The sequence below is a fragment of the Prunus persica genome, chromosome G1, assembly GCF_000346465.2.
Source record: "Prunus persica cultivar Lovell chromosome G1, Prunus_persica_NCBIv2, whole genome shotgun sequence".
Classification (NCBI taxonomy): domain Eukaryota; kingdom Viridiplantae; phylum Streptophyta; class Magnoliopsida; order Rosales; family Rosaceae; genus Prunus; species Prunus persica.
Window position 1 is genome coordinate 35,739,300 of NC_034009.1, and position 18,192 is coordinate 35,757,491.

At 37.1% G+C, this 18,192-nt stretch overlaps 3 protein-coding genes across 8 annotated transcripts; 2 read left to right on the forward strand and 1 right to left on the reverse strand.

Moving 5' to 3' along the window:
• On the forward strand, window positions 1,400–7,306 carry LOC18792614 (aminopeptidase M1). The gene is made up of 19 exons (XM_007225252.2): window positions 1,400–1,748; window positions 2,083–2,228; window positions 2,341–2,443; window positions 2,669–2,858; window positions 2,944–3,037; window positions 3,217–3,370; window positions 3,491–3,595; window positions 3,673–3,789; window positions 4,003–4,116; window positions 4,612–4,794; window positions 5,002–5,317; window positions 5,406–5,527; window positions 5,605–5,702; window positions 5,862–6,039; window positions 6,146–6,260; window positions 6,345–6,412; window positions 6,502–6,576; window positions 6,715–6,792; window positions 6,946–7,306. Exons 1-19 carry the CDS (start codon window positions 1,533–1,535, stop codon window positions 7,129–7,131), a joined length of 2,658 nt encoding a protein of 885 aa, XP_007225314.1. The 5' UTR covers window positions 1,400–1,532; the 3' UTR covers window positions 7,132–7,306.
• Window positions 7,730–13,462, forward strand: LOC18791712 (aminopeptidase M1). Its single transcript, XM_007225249.2, has 19 exons — window positions 7,730–8,023; window positions 8,255–8,400; window positions 8,511–8,613; window positions 8,884–9,073; window positions 9,157–9,250; window positions 9,418–9,571; window positions 9,696–9,800; window positions 9,877–9,993; window positions 10,191–10,304; window positions 10,512–10,694; window positions 10,866–11,181; window positions 11,285–11,406; window positions 11,484–11,581; window positions 11,915–12,092; window positions 12,179–12,293; window positions 12,377–12,444; window positions 12,559–12,633; window positions 12,842–12,919; window positions 13,028–13,462. The coding sequence occupies exons 1-19, from the start codon at window positions 7,808–7,810 to the stop codon at window positions 13,211–13,213; spliced, it is 2,658 nt and encodes an 885-aa protein (XP_007225311.1). The 5' UTR covers window positions 7,730–7,807; the 3' UTR covers window positions 13,214–13,462.
• On the reverse strand, window positions 13,347–16,975 carry LOC18791709 (protein phosphatase 2C 16). Of its 6 annotated transcripts, none has more exons than XM_020567053.1 (5): window positions 16,776–16,975; window positions 14,936–15,683; window positions 14,501–14,818; window positions 14,317–14,422; window positions 13,347–14,023 (listed from the first exon to the last, which is right to left on the reverse strand). In XM_020567053.1, the coding sequence occupies exons 1-5, from the start codon at window positions 16,958–16,960 to the stop codon at window positions 13,686–13,688; spliced, it is 1,695 nt and encodes a 564-aa protein (XP_020422642.1). In that variant the 5' UTR covers window positions 16,961–16,975; the 3' UTR covers window positions 13,347–13,685. The 6 variants fall into 6 exon arrangements, with proteins under 6 accessions (XP_020422642.1, XP_020422663.1, XP_020422656.1 ...); XM_020567074.1 differs by having other exon boundaries at window positions 14,936–16,203; window positions 16,776–16,871; XM_020567067.1 differs by having other exon boundaries at window positions 14,936–16,203; window positions 16,730–16,843.

Below are 18,192 nucleotides of genomic sequence, written 5' to 3' on the forward strand. Positions count from 1 at the left end.
CTAAATGCATTCTTTTTCATTTGATTTCATATAGGTATAATTGAAAATTTAAACGACCTTTGTTTTACATTCATATGCAAACCAAATATGTGAAATGAAATAAAGTGGTATTTTTCTGGTTATTTTCCCTAGCATTACCAAACATGGAAAAGAAAGAAATCTTTCATTTCCGATCAAATATTTTTCGTGAACCAAATAATTCATGTTAGTGTTATATTTACAATGATGTGCTTGGTAAATGTTAAATTGTATAAGTTTAAGTCTCGTTCTAACTTGTTAATAAGTTAATAAAATTACCAAAACAATATCAATAATCAATGATATTGCATGCCAATTTGATACAAATATTAATATATAATTATGTTACAAATTGGCATGAAGACTCTAGAGGCCTCTTGCATTTTTCCTATATGCTTCCCCTGTGTTTTGATCAGTGACAGAAATTATTTTTAATTGGAAGGGAAGAAGACTTTTTGTATATGTAATATGTTAAACTTAGGGCTCACTTGGAATTGTAATATAATAATGAAAAATATGTTTGAAAATTGAAAGAGTGAGCATTTTAAGCCACGCATAAATTCCATGTTTCTATGTTAATCAACTAAAAATGATAAAATATAATCAACCCCATAAGCTAAGGAAGGAACCCCAATAACACCAAGGACGAGAAGTTTGATTGGAAATTGCAAGAGAATCAAATGCCTCGAACGAACCTTAATTTTTTGGTATTTTCTAATTATTATTCCCTCGTCCTTGCGCCAAACTTTTGAACTGTGGATGTGAAAGCTTGTCAATCTTTCCCCTGGTTCCTTGATTCATATCCCATCCGACGAATATATCCTTCATTTCCCTTGTACTCCTTGTTTCTTGACGTGGAAGTCTTGGAGAAAGTTGTCTTCTTTGTGAAAAGATGGAGAGGGTGTTGCAGGTGGCAAAATCATATTAACAATATATGATATTGAAATTTAAGAATGATTTGTCTACAACAAAATAAAACGTCTTCACAATTTGAATTATTTGGGAGTTTAAATTAAGACATTTTAAAATCAACTGATGACTCACACATAAATAACTTAACACTCAGGTTTATATCAAATACAACATCTTTTTGATAAATAATAATCGACTTGCACCTAACAAACATCTAATAGACTTAATATTTCACAAAAAATCTATTTAAACTTTGAATTACATTGCTAAGTGGACAAGTTTTCCTATATTATTTTACCCCAACAATAAAATACCAAAACAATGTGTACAAATCCTCTTGATTTTTATGTTTTAAATCAACCGTGTAAAGAATTTATAAAACTATTTATATCATGTTCTCTCCTTATCAGGAACAGGAAGAAACAAGGAAATACCAAAAAAGAAAAAAAAAAAAAAAAAAAGCAATAAAAAAAAGGAAAAAAACAAAAAAGTACCACACGTTAGACGTTAAATGCTCGTGATAACCCCCGACTCTCTGTCAGTTTCACTCTTCTAATCTCAATTCTAAACTCTGAACTCTCTCTGCTCGCAAATATCAAAATATGGAGCAGTTCAAGGGTCAGCCTCGCCTTCCGAAATTCGCCGTCCCGAAACGATACGAATTACGGCTCAAACCGGACCTCACGACTTGCAAATTCAGCGGCTCCGTCTCCGTCGAGCTCGATATCGTTGCCGATACCCAATTTATCGTCCTCAACGCCGCCGAGCTCTCCGTCGATGCCGGTTCCGTGTCCTTCACTCACGGAGACTCTTCCAAGGTACAACTGATCGATGCATTTGCTTTACACAATTGTACAAAAATGCGTTTTTCAATTAGTAAATATCAAGTGAATTAATCAATCTCTGATTGCTTTTGTTGATTTTGAAATGCTCTGTTCATGATCTATGAGTAAGTGAATGGACTTCAGTTGATATGAAGCTTGTAACATTGTCAACTTTAGTATGTCTTGTTTGGCTGCTCAGATATTGCAGGACAAGGAATGAACATTTGGAAAATCACTATCTTCTTCTTTGTTTATTTGATTTTGCTGTTATTTTAATTTCGAAAGATAGTTTGATCTTAACTCAATGAGTGAATGAATGTCTGAGCAGGTTTTCAAGCCTTCGAAAGTTGAGGTATTCCAAGAAGACGGGATTTTGGTTTTGGAGTTTGGGAAGACTCTTCCGATTGGGCCAGGAGTTTTGGCTATTGGGTTTGAAGGAATTTTGAATGACAATATGAAAGGCTTCTATAGGAGGTATTCTTTGGATGCTGGATTTGTTGTGCAGTATATCTTCTTTTGTTCTTCTTTCAATATTATCATATCTCAATGGTATAGCGATGTTTAAAATTTGACTTATTCTGTGCAGTACATATGAGCATAATGGCGAGAAGAAAAATATGGCAGTTACACAGTTTGAACCTGTTGATGCCAGGCGGTGCTTTCCATGTTGGGATGAACCTGCTTGGAAGGTCGCGCTTTCTCTCTCTCTCTCTCTCTCTCTCTCTCTCTCTCTCTCTCTCACACACACACACACACACACACAGACAGTTGACTGAAGATCTTGATTTGTATTAGTATCAAGTGATTTTGTTTAAGTACAGATGAGACATCAATCTTACAGTTCTGGTCAAATTGTTGAAATCTAGAGTTTAGAACTTGACCCCATTTATTCTTACTGGCTGTTTGATTGACAGGCTACATTCAAGATTACATTGGATGATGTTCCGTCTGAATTAGTAGCTCTTTCCAACATGTCGATTCTAGAAGAAAAAGTGGATGGACATCTGAAGACAGTTTCATATCTTGAATCACCAATTATGTCTACATATTTGGTGGCTGTTGTTATTGGATTGTTTGATTATGTAGAAGATCATACATCTGATGGTAAAGTCCTCCACTATATCACTCGTTTCATGTGTATGTCAGCACAACCCTTTTATTGATGTTGTAACATTTCATCTCGTCACAGGGGTCAAAGTGCGGGTATATTGTCAAGTTGGCAAGGCAAACCAAGGGAAGTTTGCTTTGTATGTTGCTGTCAAGACACTTGAGTTGTACAAAGAGTATGTTATGGATCACAAAATCACAATACATTACTACTCATTCATATTCAAATTTGCAATTACACTTGGTGCATGTCGTGGACTATAAGTAGTAGTTCCTCTAGTTTTTTTTTCCCCTTTTGTGCTTATGCTGCATTATTTGGCTTTCAATATGAAATCAATGATGAAAAGTTCTACAGATACTTTGCTATGCCATACTCTTTGCCCAAATTGGATATGGTTGCAATCCCTGATTTTTCTGCTGGTGCCATGGAGAATTATGGTTTAGTTACATACCGAGAAACAGCTTTGCTCTTTGATGAACAGAATTCTGCAGCTGCTAACAAGCAAAGGGTAAAATGCAAATCCTGAATGTCACTCTGGCTTTCATAATTATTTTGGTTCAATATGATATGTAGCTATTGTTTTTGCACCCAAACATATGTTTAATCATTTCATTTGGTTTCGTAAAAGGTTGCAACTGTCGTGGCACATGAACTGGCACACCAGTGGTTTGGAAATCTCGTCACGATGGAATGGTGGACACATTTATGGCTCAACGAGGGATTTGCAACATGGGTATCATCTCATTTCATTTGTTTTACTTGTTATTTTACATGCTTTTGGACTTAAAGTAGGTATTTTGACATTATCAGGTGAGCTATTTAGCTACTGATAGCTTGTTTCCAGAATGGAAAATATGGACTCAGTTTCTTGCTGAACTCACTGAGGGTCTTAAGCTGGATGGGCTTGAAGAATCTCACCCCATTGAGGTACTTGTGCATGGACAGAGTCTTTCATGGGTTTTGTTTTAATTCTTTTATCTAAAATTTTGCTATTTCCCTGCATTGAACCTTGATCACCTGCATGACAGGCTTTAAATAGTAACATTCAGCACTATATTTTTCAGGGCATTATTTTTTTCAAAAGGTATTAGTATATGTGTTTGTGGTATATTATGCTTTAATATATATTTTTTGGTCCAGGTGGAGATTAATCATGCTGCCGAGGTTGATGAAATATTTGATGCCATAAGTTACAGAAAAGGTGCTTCTGTTATTCGGATGCTACAAAGCTATCTTGGCGCTGAAGTCTTCCAGGTAGGTCCTTTGGCTTGTTGGTGGTTATCCTTGAGGATGAAACAGCTACCTTATTTATAAGAATTTTACATTTATTACATTGAAGTTTCCAAACAATCAAGGCTTCTAGGTATGCAGGAATTTTGTGAGGACAGGGATCTTGAGAAAGTTAGCTAAATATACTTTGTTGGCCCAATTGCTTGGTCAAAGTCTTTTAGCACGAATCTAATGTTGGGCTGATATCCAGCCTTCTATCTATCGTTAGTATGGTCCAGACTGAACATAATGGCTATGGTCTTATTTGTGTATGCCTTAAGTTATAAAATTTATGAAATAAGATAACTGTTTTTCTTCAAATGATGATTGTTTAAGAAATCAGGTGCTACTGTTCATATGATGAACACGTTTGCTTTGTGTCTCATATTTTTTGCTTGAATTTTGGTTCTTATTCTTTATTAAACCTATTCCTCATAAAAGTCACATAGTTAATTGCCTGTTTTTTTTTCATGCATCCAGAGGTCACTTGCTTCATATATAAAAAAGCATGCTTCCTCAAATGCAAAGACAGAAGATTTATGGGCTGCTCTTGAGGAGGGATCTGGTGAACCTGTAAACAAGCTAATGAATTCATGGACCAAGCAAAAGGGTTACCCGGTTATTTCTGTCAAAGTCAAAGATAAAAAATTGGAGTTTGATCAGGTTTCCTTTTGTCTGCTTCCTTCAAAATCTTGTTTGATTATCAAATGAAATTCTGAAATCTGAAAGAACATCTCGAGCTCTAATATATATATATATATATATATATATATATATATATATATATAAGCTGTTAATTCATTAGTTTATGTTCATTCCATAGTACAAGGAAACAAACAAAGATCTAATAAGTAAATTAATAAATGGCAGACACAATTCTACTCAAGCGGTTCCCAAGGTGATGGGCAATGGATTGTGCCAATAACATTATGCTGTGGCTCATATGATGTACGCAAGAGTTTCCTACTACAATCGAAGTCTGAAACTCGTGACATAAAGGAATTTCTGGGTTGCTCGGTAGCAACTGGATGTGGAAGCGCAAGCAATAAAAACAATGCAGTATGCAGTTGGATAAAAGTCAATGTGGATCAGACTGGTTTTTACCGGGTGAAATATGAGGAGGAACTTGCAGCTGCACTTAGAAATGCTATAGAAAAGAAACACTTGTCTTCAACTGACAGATTTGGTAATCATCTATTTCTACAGGCACTTGCTTATCTTTTTGATAGTGAAAGTTGTAGTTTGTAGTTTTCATCAATCTTTTCCTTTCACAGGAATTTTGGATGATTCGTTTGCCCTCTCTATGGCTCGCCAGCAGTCCTTTGCTTCATTGCTTACCTTGTTGAGTGCTTACAGAGAGGAACTTGACTATACAGTGCTGTCAAATTTGATAACTGTAATGATCACCTCTGCATTGTGTTTATGTTACTGTATTTATGGCCTTGGGCTGATTCTGGTGCTCACTTCTCACAGATAAGTTATAAGTTGGCAAGAATTGCAACTGATGCTGTACCCGAGCTACTGGATCTCATCAATCAATTCTTTATTGGCCTTCTCCAGTATTCTGCAGAGTAAGCTCGAACTTTTTTAACTACTCAAGTACCTAGCTTTTCTGATGCCAAAGAAGTTAGGGCAGGAGCAAAATGCTTAACCAGTGCCAAACTTTGCTTTTTTCTTTTTCTTTGTTTTTTGTTAAAAGGTTTATTGTTTATGTTTATATATATTTACAGGAAGCTCGGTTGGCAGCCTAAACCCGGTGAGAACCATTTAGATGCAATGTTGAGAGGAGACATTTTGACTGCCCTTGCTGTGTTTGGACATGACCAGACGATAGATGAAGCAAGTAGGCGTTTTCATGCCTTTTTGGATGACAGAAACACACCCCTCCTTCCTCCTGACATAAGAAGGGTGTGTAAATAATTAATTACACATTCGTGTTTAACGTTTTAAGTTTGCGGTTGATGTTTAACGTTTTAAGTTTGCGGTTGATGTTCATTATGGAATATTGTTGCAGGCAGCATATGTGGCTGTAATGCAAAGAGCAAGCGCATCTAACCGATCAGGTTATGAATCTCTTCTTAGAGTTTACAGAGAGACTGATCTAAGCCAGGAGAAAACTCGCATTCTAGGTAAATATGATTAATTTGTAAAATAATGCTGAACATCCTGAGTCTGTTAGATCCTAGCAGTAATATAAGTGTCTGTGCCTTTAGGTTCATTAGCATCTTGTCCTGATCCCAACATAACGCTGGAAGTTCTCAACTTTTTGTTGACTCCTGAGGTATGTCAGATTTTATTTATCTCTTAATTGGAGGTTGAAAGTTTTATCTCAAAGCTTGATGATACTGATTTCAATACTTATCTATGTAGGTTCGCAGTCAGGATGCTGTCTATGGACTTGCTGTTAGTAGTGAAGGGCGGGAAACCGCTTGGACGTGGCTGAAGGTAAGCACAAGATTTTAATGCTTCTTTATACAATTTTTCCATATATATATATATTTTTTTTTTTTCCTTCTTCTTCTTCCTTTCCCACTTTGTTGCTATGATTGATTTTGCTTGCCTTTTGGATGCTTCGAAATACAGGCTAATTGGGAATACATCTCAAAGACCTGGGGTTCTGGATTTCTAATTACTCGCTTTGTCAGTGCTATTGTATCATCGGTTCGTTTTCTCTTGAAACTTTTGTTCTTGTCTTCTGAGGTTTTTGTTAGTTTACTTTAGAATATGAAATTACAAGAGCAGTGGTTTCTAATGCCTTTTAATTTCCTTCTTCTTGTTCCCTCTTTGCCCCTTTCTGGTTATCTTCTCTTGCAGTTTGCTTCATTTGAGAAGGTTAAGGAAATAGACGAGTTCTTCAAAGCATACCCTAACCCATCCACAACTAGAACCTTGAAGCAGAGCATTGAGCGGGTGCAGATTAACGCCAAGTGGGTGGAGAGTGTTAAGAGTGAGAAAAATCTTGCCGATGCCGTGAAGGAGTTGGCATACAGGAAATACTAGGGTATCATGTTTGGCTTCTTCCATCATCAAAATTCAAAGAAGACATGTCTGGGACTGTATTTCCATAATAAATGTACTAATTTTCTAATATGATTTGATAAAATAAAGGGTAGAGGAAACGTTATGTTTTCTACAAGTGTTTTCTCTCATTCATATGATTTGATCAAACCCCGTATATGCTATTTTTATAGGATGAAAACACAGGTAGAGGAAACGTTATGTTAGATATGTTTACACAGAAGTCCTAAATTCAAATTTCATTTGCGTTGAAATTAAATCCCAAATTCGAATCTCTTCCCTATCGATTGTTCGCGGTAAAAAAAATATGACCATTGATCCATTGCTTGAATTTATCTCTTCCCTATCGACTGGAAAATTGTCACGCTTGATGGGCTCCCTAAACATTGCTTTCTCGTTATGACTCACTGATCAATGGATTAGTGGGCCGTCGATATCACTAATCAGTATTATACATTAGTTGGTTATATCTTCTTTCTAAACGTTGTAATAAAATTCATGCCACGTGGCAGCGCGTTGCTCATTCCAGTTTTCCCGGTAAATTAGCGGTACTTGGTCGTTCTGTGTTCTTTTAAGCCCTAATACATGCTCAAGATTGAATTTGAGTTTTAAACGAGCGTAGGAAAATTCTACTCTCTCTGCTCGCAAAAATCAAAATATGGAGCAGTTCAAGGGCCAACCTCGCCTTCCGATATTCGCCGTCCCTAAACAATACGACATACGCCTCAAACCGGACCTCACTGCTTGCAAATTCGGCGGCTCCGTCGCCGTCGATCTCGATATCGTCGCCGATACCCGATTCATCGTCCTCAACGCCGCCAAGCTCTCTGTTAACGCCGGTTCTGTGTCTTTCACTCACCAGGACTCTTCCAAGGTGCAAACTGATCCTTGCATTTGCTTTATTTCGGTTTAATTTTTGTTTTGTTTTATCGGTTCGGAATTTTTTTTTGGCTGCCGAGAATTTGTAGAAAAAGAAATGAAAGGATAGTGGAGGAGTTTGCGGTGTAGGAAAAGGAAAGACCATTTGGAATATCACCTACCTACCTGCATTTCACAGGCGGATTTGCTATGTTAACTGAATTTGAGTAACTGAATGTTTGAGCAGGTTTTCAACCCTTCAAAACTTGAGATATTCGAAGAAGATGGGATTTTGGTTTTGGAGTTTGGGGAGAAACTTCCATTTGGGCTGGGAGTTTTGGCTATTTCTTTTGAAGGAATCTTGAATGACAACATGAAGGGGTTTTATAGAAGGTATTATTTGAATGTGGGATGTGTCATAAACTCTATCTTCTTTTTGTTCTTTCAATCTTATTTTAATTCATTGTTATAGATATGTTTAAACTTTGATTTGTTCTGTGCAGTACATATGAGCATAATGCTGAGAAGAAAAATATGGCAGTTACACAGTTTGAACCGGTTGACGCCAGGCGGTGCTTTCCATGTTGGGATGAACCTGCTTGGAAGGTCACACACACGCACACATTTTCTCTCTCTTTCTCACACTCACGGAATTGGCTTAAGTTTTATTAGTATCTCGTGGCTTTTTTAAAAATCAATTCTGGATCCCTTACATGGTTCTAAATGCACTTTGGGTCCTGGAAAAGAGAAAAAAGGATTTGTTGTGTATGATTGTAGATTAGTAGAGAAATCAATTTTCCAGTTTTGGTTGAATTGTTTCACTTCTACAGTTTATGCCTTGACCTTATTCATTCTTACTGGCACTTTGATTGACAGGCTACATTCAAGATTACATTGGCTGATGTTCCGTCTGAATTAGTAACTCTTTCCAACATGCCGGTTGTAGAAGAAAAAGTGGATGGACATCTGAAGACAGTTTCATATCTGGAGTCACCAATTATGTCTACATATTTGGTGGCCATTGTTGTTGGATTGTTTGATTATGTTGAAGATCATACATCTGATGGTAAACTCATATACCATAGCCCTTGTTTCATGTGTATGTTAATACAACCCTTTCTTGATGTTGTCACTTTCATCTCATCACAGGGGTCAAAGTGCGGGTATATTGCCAAGTTGGTAAGGCAAACCAAGGGAAATTTGCATTGAGCGTTGCTGTCAGGACACTTGAATTGTACAAAGAGTATGTTTATACATCACAGAGTATGTTTACTGATCATGGGTTATAGCCATCATATTCAAGCTGCAAATTATACTTAATGTATGCTGTGGACTATAAGTAGTAGCACTTTTGTGATTATACTGCATTTTTGGCATTCATCATCAAATCAATGATGACATGTTCTACAGATACTTTGCTGTGCCCTACTCTTTGCCCAAATTGGATATGGTTGCAATCCCTGATTTTTCTGCCGAGGCCATGGAGAATTATGGTTTAGTTACGTACCGTGATGCAGCTTTGCTCTTTGATGAGCAGCATTCTGCAGCTTCCAACAAGCAAAATGTAATATGCAAATCCTGAATGTCACTCTAGCTTTCAGAATTTAGATAATAACTTACTATAATATGGAGCTATTGTTTTTGCACCCAAAGATATGTTTAATTACTTCATGCAGTTTTCGTAAAAGGTTGCAGTTGCCGTGGCACATGAACTGGCTCACCAGTGGTTTGGCAATCTTGTAACGATGGAATGGTGGACACATTTGTGGCTGAACGAGGGATTTGCAACATGGGTATCACTTCATTTCATTTTTGTACTTGTTACTTTACCTGTTTGTGGACTTAAAGTAAGTATTTTAATGTCATTAGGTGAGCTATTTAGCTACTGATAACTTGTTCCCAGAGTGGCAAATATGGACTCAGTTTCTTGATGAATGTACTGGGGGTCTTAGGCTGGATGCTCTTGAAGAATCTCACCCCATCGAGGTACATTTATGTGGACTAAGGCTTTCATGGGTTTCATTTGAGTTCTTTTGTCCAAAAATTTTCTTTTTGCGGGCATCAATCCTTGTTAACCTGTATGACAGGCTTTACTCGCGGTTATATTTAGGTCATTATGTACTGGAGAGTGTTAGTATATACTTGGTTTACGTAACCTTTTTGGTAATATTTTTTACCGTCAGGTGGAGATAAATCATGCTGATGAGGTTGATGAAATATTTGATGACATAAGTTATACAAAAGGTGCTTTTCTTATCCTGATGCTACAAAGCTATCTCGGCGCTGAATGCTTTCAGGTTGGTCCTTTGTTATTTTAGAAACACCCTCTGGCTTGAAGCAACTATCTTATTCTCTGAGAAATTTACATTTATGATAAAGGTGTTTGGTGTAATGTTTCTCATCCTGTTTTCTTGAATTTTTAAATTTGTATTCTCATTCCTTATCAAACCGGATTCTTATTTAAATTACAGAGTTGATTACATGTTATTTTTTCATGCATCTAGAGGTCACTTGCTTCATATATAAGAAAGCACGCATCCTCAAATGCAAAGACAGAAGATTTATGGGCTGCCCTTGAGGAGGGATCTGGTGAACCTGTGAACAAGCTAATGAATTCATGGACTCAGCAAAAAGGTTACCCAGTTGTTTCCATCAAAATCAAAGATCAGAAATTGGAGTTTGATCAGGTTTCCTTGTGTTTGCCTCCTTCAAAATCTTGTTTTAGTATCAAATGCAATTATCAAGAAATAGTGTCTGAGATCTAATGCATATATAAGCTGTTAAATTGTTTGTTTAGGTTTAATTCCATGGTACTTGGAAACGGACAAATATCTGATAAATAAAGTAATAATTGACAGACGCACTTCTTGTCAAGTGGTTCTCAAGGTGATGGACAATGGATTGTGCCGATAACATTATGTTGTGGCTCATATAATGTACGCAAGAGTTTCCTACTGCAAACGAAGTCTAGAACTCTTGACATAAAGGAATTTCTGGGTTGCTCAATATCAGAGACTGGAAGTAGAGGAAGCAACGAAAACAATGCATTATGCAGCTGGATAAAAGTCAATGTGGATCAGACTGGTTTTTACAGGGTGAAATATGATGAGGAACTTGCTGATAAACTTAGAAATGCTATAGAGAACAAATACTTGTCTGCAACTGACAGATTTGGTAATCATCTTTTTATGCACACATCTCTTTGATAGCGAAGCTGATAGTTTTCATTGCTTACCTTGGCTCGCCAGCAGTTTCATCAAGTTTTTCCTTTTAACAGGAGTTTTAGATGATTCATTTGCCCTTTCTATGGCTTGCCAGCAGTCTTTTGCATCATTGCTTACCTTGTTGGATGCTTACAGAGAGGAACTGGACTTTACAGTGCTGTCAAATTTGATTACCGTAATGATCACCTCTGCATTGTGTTTATGTTACTGTATTTATGGCCTTGGCTTGATTCTGGTGTTAACTTTTCACAGATAAGCTATAAGCTGGCAAGAATTGCAGCTGATGCTGTACCCGAGCTACTGGATCTCATTAATCAATTCCTTATTGGCCTTCTCCAGTACTCTGCACAGTAAGGTTTTTTCTTCAGTTTTTAACTGCTCAAGCATCTATAGAAATCTGTGATTAAGAATTCTGGGAATTTAAAGTGCTCTGTTCACTGCTCATTTAACCTTAAGTGATATAAGTCAGTTGTATATCAAATTTGTTGCTAGTTAAATTTTGAAGCTACCATATAAAATGGGAGGTTATATGGAACATTGCCTTTGTGTAGAAACAAGATCTCGGGAAACATCTTTCTTGATGCTACATATGTTTGACACTCCCAAACTATCCACAAGATTTACTTATTTCTTTTTCTTTATTTTTGTTGAAGTTTATTGTTTATGTTTGAATTTGTTTACAGGAAGCTTGGTTGGGACCCTAAACCCGGCGAGAGTCATTTAGATGCAATGTTGAGAGGAGAAATTTTAGCTGCCCTTGCTGTGTTTGGACATGACCTGACGATAAATGAAGCAAGTAGGCGCTTTCATGCCTTCTTAGATGACAGAAATACGGCACTCCTTCCTGCTGACATAAGAAAGGTTGTTTTGATTTAAACCATTCATTAAGCACCCATATTTGTCCTTTTAAGTTCCCTGCTGATGTTCATCATGAACTATTGCTGCAGGCAGTGTATGTGGCTGTAATGCGAAGAGTAAGCACGTCTAACAGATCAGGCTATGAATCTCTTCTTAGAGTTTACAGAGAGACTGATCTAAGCCAGGAGAAAAACCGCATTTTAAGTAATACTGATTAATTTGTAAAATCATTCCAAACATCTGAGTTTGTTATAATGTGGCAATAATCTCTCTCTCGGTGCCTGCAGGTTCATTAGCATCGTGTCCTGATCCAATCATAACACTGGAAGTTCTCAACTTTTTATTGACTTCTGAGGTATTTCAGATTTTATTTATCTCTTAATTTCAGTTTGATAGTTTTACAAATTAGTAGTAAATTAGAGTATCTCAAAGCTTGGTGATATACCGACTTCAATACCCATCTATATAGGTCCGCAGTCAGGACGCTATCATGGGACTTTATGTTAGTAGTAAAGGACGGGAAACAGCTTGGACGTGGCTGAAGGTAACTCTCAAGCGCTAGTTTTTACTGCTTCTTTAAACCCTAATATTTTTCGTTTTTGTCTAACTTACTCTAAATTTATCAAATCTACGGGAGGGAAATTCGAACTTGGGTGTGAAGGGGCGGGCTCAGTGTTTTGTTTTTGAGTCGTCTTCTTTTCCCACTTTTGTTGCTATGTTTGATTTTGCCTTTTGGATGCTTCGAAATGCAGGATAACTGGGAGCACATCTCGAACACCTGGAGTTCCGGATTTCTAATGACCTGCTTTGTCACAGCAATTGTTTCTCCGGTTCGTTAAAAAAAAAAATCTTATTTTCTATGATGTTCCTATTTTGTTTAATTTAGATCCGAAATTACATAGGCAAATGGTTTATAACGCCTTCATTTTCCTTCGCAGTTTGCTTCAATTGAGAAGGTGAAGGAAATAGATGAGTTCTTCAAAGCACGTCCTAACCCTTCAATAACTAGAACCTTGAAGCAGAGCATCGAGAGGGTACGCATCAACGCCAAGTGGGTTCAGAGTGTTGATAGTGAGAAAAATCTTGCTGATGTTGTGAAGGAGTTGGTGCACAGGAAATACTGAGGTTCCATTTTTGGCCTCCTCCGCTCGGTAGCCAATCTCGCCCGTCATGTCAACGGCAAACCAATCACCAGTCCATTGAGAATAATATAACAAAAATCACACAGAGAATATCACAAATGTGCAAGCCAATTTCCAAATTTACTACTTTTATAAGCATTAGGATTGAAATAATATTTAGGGGTAAATACCTCACTGAGCTGTTTAACTCGGAGGCATAATGAATACAATTTGCCCACAATGTTAAAAGCATCACACTGCCACCTTTTCCTATTTCTACTACCAAGCAGCAAAGATTTACACAGCCAAAGTGGGCACAGCACAGCGTATATCAAACACTTAAAAATAAAAAAACAGAAGATTCTAGAATGGCATGGCAGATGTTCTATGATACGTACAGACTGCGGCTCTCATTAAGCAATGAAGCCCAGGTGAAAAACAAATGGGCAACACGATATCAGATCATAAGAAGCCATCATGTTTTGCTTTTAAACTTCCTTTGAGCTTTCAAATCCACCACAATTACAGTAATGTTGTCCTTACTTCCTTTTTGAAGAGCACGGTTCGAAAGCAACTCCGCAGCTGCCTGAGCTGCGGGATCAATTCCTTCGCCTCTTTCCAGCGTAAGTGGAGTAATGCCATTCTTCTTGTGCCAGAGAAGTATTCGTCTCCGAGCAAGGTCACACACTTCTTCATTTGACATAACATCCCATAAACCATCACTGGCTAAAATGAGGCATTCGTCATCTTTTGTTCGAGGAATAAACATCACTTCTGGTTCTGGAATGATCCACGGTTTTAAATATCTATCGCCTGCAACTCGAAACCAAGGTTGAAATTTAACTTTACGAAGTGTTAGACTACCCAAGTTTGACTAGGATGTATTTTTTCTATGTACCTTCGTTAGAAAATAAGTTTGTGCCTGAAAAAACACATATCATGTTTGGACCTAACATCAAATCTTCATGAATATATGATTTCTGGACAAAGTTTAGTTACTACTTTACTGTATATATATAATAGTATTATGTGAAGTACTACAGAAGTCATCCATGAAAGAAGCATGGAATTGCGAAAGAAAAAAAAAATCATGACGAAGCACATACCTATAGACCTCGACATAGCAAGAACACCAAAAACACGATGCCCATTCCATTGTATGACCTTGCCCCCAGCTGCCTCAATCCTTGCATATTCATCTTCCCGATTTGGCTAAAATAACGAATGCAGATCAGTTTGCATAATCAGTCATGAACTATAAGATAGAGTAGTTCAGTTAGTGAACCTTACTTTATGATCCACTGATAATGCCATGGGTTCTTTACCACGACACAGAACTGCTCTTGAATCTCCACAGTTTGCTACTATTATATGAGACGAACAAATAAGGGCAACAACAGCAGTGGAACCAACAGTTTCCGGGGCAACAGGCTCAAGACTAGCCTTCCCTCCAACTTCAGCATCAACCTTATGAAAACAATTGGTAAATGCTTTTCTCCATTGCTCTTGGCAATTATCTTTGACACTTTCATGAATAAGGCCTTCCTTAACGGACTCTATCTCTTCAACCAAAGCCAAATGTGCACGATCACGACAATAGTTTGCAACCTAAACAAAGTGAAACCCAACCCCACGAAACACAGTTACTGGCAGAAAGACATTATATGCATGATATGCAGTAGGAAAACTATGCACAAGGAATAGATAAGAAATATGAAATGGTACCTGAGAGCCTCCATGACCATCATAGACTCCAAAGAAATGAACAGTCTGGTTTAAACACTTGCTCATGCCATCAAGTACCCGGTCGCCAATCAGCATTTGAATTGGAATTTTTAAAAGTTGAGGTACAGTGGCAAGTGCGTCTTCCATCTCTGGTCTTCTTCCAATCATGGACGTAAACCCCCAAAGTGGCACATAGTCTACCTCAAAAACACTGCGGCTTACTGTTTCTTTGACCACTGTTTCCACAGGCAATTGAACAACTTCAGATGGCTTTTGGTCAGACCCATCACGATTTTCTTTCTCGAGGCTCACCGTCATAGCAAGGGGTTCGGTTGTGATCTCTGTCTCAACTTTTGAATCACCCAAATCTGAAGCCCTTGCAACATCAACACAGCAAATGCCCTTCTCAACGTCTACAGAAGTCAATGTCCCTATGTCAGGACTAGCCTCATAAACGAGGAAGTCTTCTAAACATAAGCTACTTGACTCACTAGCCACAGAGAGTGAACAAGAGCTATCAAGAATCTGATCGCCTTCCAATGATAAGGAATCATCTTCCTCACTTTCCCGAGCTATCTCATCAGCAGCAGAAACCCAATTGCTTCCGTCTTGAGATATCATATCCAACAAAGGAGCTTCTCCTTCCTCGTCCTCTTTTGGCACTGAAACTTCTACAAAACTAACTTCATTCTCCAAATAACTACAATTACAATCCTCTTCACCAGCTGCAACCGTCTCACTGGAACCCCTGGTGACAGAATCAGATAGCAAACCCGCCGTGTCTGTCATTAGCTTAAGTCTTGTGACATCCATGTGGGTAGCTATGTTTGGGTTATCACAGACTGAGTTACCTACTCTAAATGGCACCGTGACCGCCGGAGACATCTCCTCCATCAAAATCCTTATCTGGGCAGTACAAAAAGTTACCCTTTGACCCCTCTAACATCACACAACCTGTCATTTCTCAATTAATTTTTGACTTTCTTCTCTTATTGGGAATGATTTTGGAATGTGAATGGTGGGTTTTAACAGACCATTGTCCATGCCTAAGGCACCCAAATAAAGGCCAAAAGAGGGTGCAAATTCAGGAGATATGAATGTATAGATGAGCTAAAAGGTGGTGAAAAGGAAATGGGTAGTCAGATCTGGCCAACAACAATGGATCGACACTTCTATTTGCGGAAATATGAGCCCTAAATAGGCTAAAAAGACATGTTTGAGGCCTTGTCAACTTCTTCTCTGGACTCTTCTCTATCTACCTCCATCAACTACGGCAGAAAGAAAAAACCAGAAAAACCTTTAAATGCACAAATGAAAAACTGTAAAATAGAAAGAAGAAAAAAAACAAAAAATCAGATTAAATATGAAACCAACCCCTTATCTAACACAAGAAAGAAAGAGAAAAAGGGGTCATGAGAAAGAAACCCAAGAAAGGCAAAGCCAAGAATCACAGGAAAACCCTATGAAAGAAAGCACCTTTTTTTTTTTTCAAACTATTACTTGACTTCCCTGGATCTGAGGCAAGCTATCTCGGCCTCTTGTAATTGAACTCTCTCTCTTTCAAATAATTATGACAATTATTAAGCAAGAAAAGGGAGAAGGTAAAAGAAGAAAGGAAAAGAAGAATCACTACCTAATTTGTCAACTGTATAGTCTTTTCTTCCCTCCCTTTCACTCGACTCTCTCTCTCTCTCTCTCTCTCTATCATTTTCTACGTCCAGAGACTTTATTTTAACAGCTGAAATCCATGGGAAGGATCAAAAAAATCAAGAAACAAGATATGGGGATGCTTACCATTTAAAAAATCAGCTCAAATATGACTTCTTTTTTATACACGTACCTGGAGCTGAGACTTGCAAGCGCAAGAAAGGGAGTGGAGAGAAGAAATACCCAAAATAAAGTAAAAACAATAAGAAAATAGAGAAAACAAATTAGGACAAAAGAGACTGGGGAGTGTATTTGAAGAGTGAGAAAAAGGTTACACATGTCAAATCTAGAAGAGCATATTGAAGCATCTCCACCCATCCCATGATCTTTTCCTTTTTCATTCTCTAATCCAAAATTATTATCAAAATACTTAAAAGGTATTTTTTACATATTTGCTAATATTAGAAAGGGACTTTTCTCATATACCTTACAAGGTTTTTCTTTTTCTTTTTTTCTTTTTGCTTAGGGAGAATACTTAATAGTCACAACTGCATTTTGTGAGGTTTTATATGGCTCGGTAGAAAGTACATGTTACTTTGTAACCTTAGAAACCAAAAGCACAGCTAAAAAAAACACACACACACACACACAAATTGAGAATTTGGTTGACTAAATATAAAAACCGACCTATCATTGCATTTCAATCTTAATTTCAATAAATAATTATGCTTATAGACCGGTAAATTTGTTTTCTCGTTTTCATTTATCTGAAAATATTTTTCAAAAACGTTACTAAGCAGGCCTTTTTATAAAAATAAAAAAAAAAAAAAAAAAAAANNAAAGGATCCTTGTTTTATCAACTAAAGCACCTACTATGTCATGTTGCATAGTAAAACTTGGTAGAAGCATATGATGCATGAAGCGGAGAGAGCTATATGAATTGCTGTATACGTCAGACATAATAGGTAGAGGTAGTGATATGATTTCAACATCCAACTTCCACAAACTGTGCCATACCAACTTTTAAACCTAAATTCGTATAATTTGTATATAAAATATCCGTAGAATACAAATTTCGTAATATACTTGGGGAAACATGGCATTTAGTTGTATAATTATTCATTAAGCTCTGCGAAATGTCTCAGCTTTGCCCTACTTTTAGCTTGATTACTAAATCAATTAGTTGACTTTTGCAATCATTAACTAAATCAATTATGGAAGAAAAGAAATTAGCATTTTCTTTTCCAAAAACAATGACAAGTCAAAACGACAGTACCTTTTGAAATTTAGACAAACTAGACGCCTTCTCCCAAATGGCTCAACTGTCCTTTGTAAATCCACTAGAAAATTTCGTTACTAATACTCATTTGGCCTGAATAGGAAGATGTCCCAACAAAATTTAAAAAGATTTTCCACAAATCAAGATTTGAAAACAGATAAAAATAAATAAATAAGTGAAATAAAATACTGTAAAGTGTCCACTGTTTATCTTCTTCTTTTTTTTCTTTTTTCTTTTTTTTCCTCAAAACAATGCCGAAACAAACAGAAAGAAAGTGAAGATGTCTCGGAGACTCGGACTACCTGGCTGACTGACTGGTGTCATAAAACGA

Coding starts and splice junctions, on each gene's coding strand:
- LOC18792614 (XM_007225252.2), top strand. CDS start 1,533: ATGGAGCAGTTCAAGGGTCAGCCTCGCCTTCCGAAATTCGCCGTCCCG. Junction 2,444..2,668: donor GGGATGAACCTGCTTGGAAG/GTCGCGCTTTCT, acceptor TTTGATTGACAG/GCTACATTCAAGATTACATT. Junction 3,038..3,216: donor ACACTTGAGTTGTACAAAGA/GTATGTTATGGA, acceptor AAAGTTCTACAG/ATACTTTGCTATGCCATACT.
- LOC18791709 (XM_020567053.1), bottom strand. CDS start 16,960: ATGGGTGGAGATGCTTCAATATGCTCTTCTAGATTTGACATGTGTAAC. Junction 15,684..16,775: donor CTTGCAAGTCTCAGCTCCAG/GTACGTGTATAA, acceptor TTCTGTCACCAG/GGGTTCCAGTGAGACGGTTG. Junction 14,423..14,500: donor CATTATCAGTGGATCATAAA/GTAAGGTTCACT, acceptor TCGTTATTTTAG/CCAAATCGGGAAGATGAATA.
- LOC18791712 (XM_007225249.2), top strand. CDS start 7,808: ATGGAGCAGTTCAAGGGCCAACCTCGCCTTCCGATATTCGCCGTCCCT. Junction 8,401..8,510: donor ATGAAGGGGTTTTATAGAAG/GTATTATTTGAA, acceptor TGTTCTGTGCAG/TACATATGAGCATAATGCTG. Junction 12,920..13,027: donor TCACAGCAATTGTTTCTCCG/GTTCGTTAAAAA, acceptor TTTCCTTCGCAG/TTTGCTTCAATTGAGAAGGT.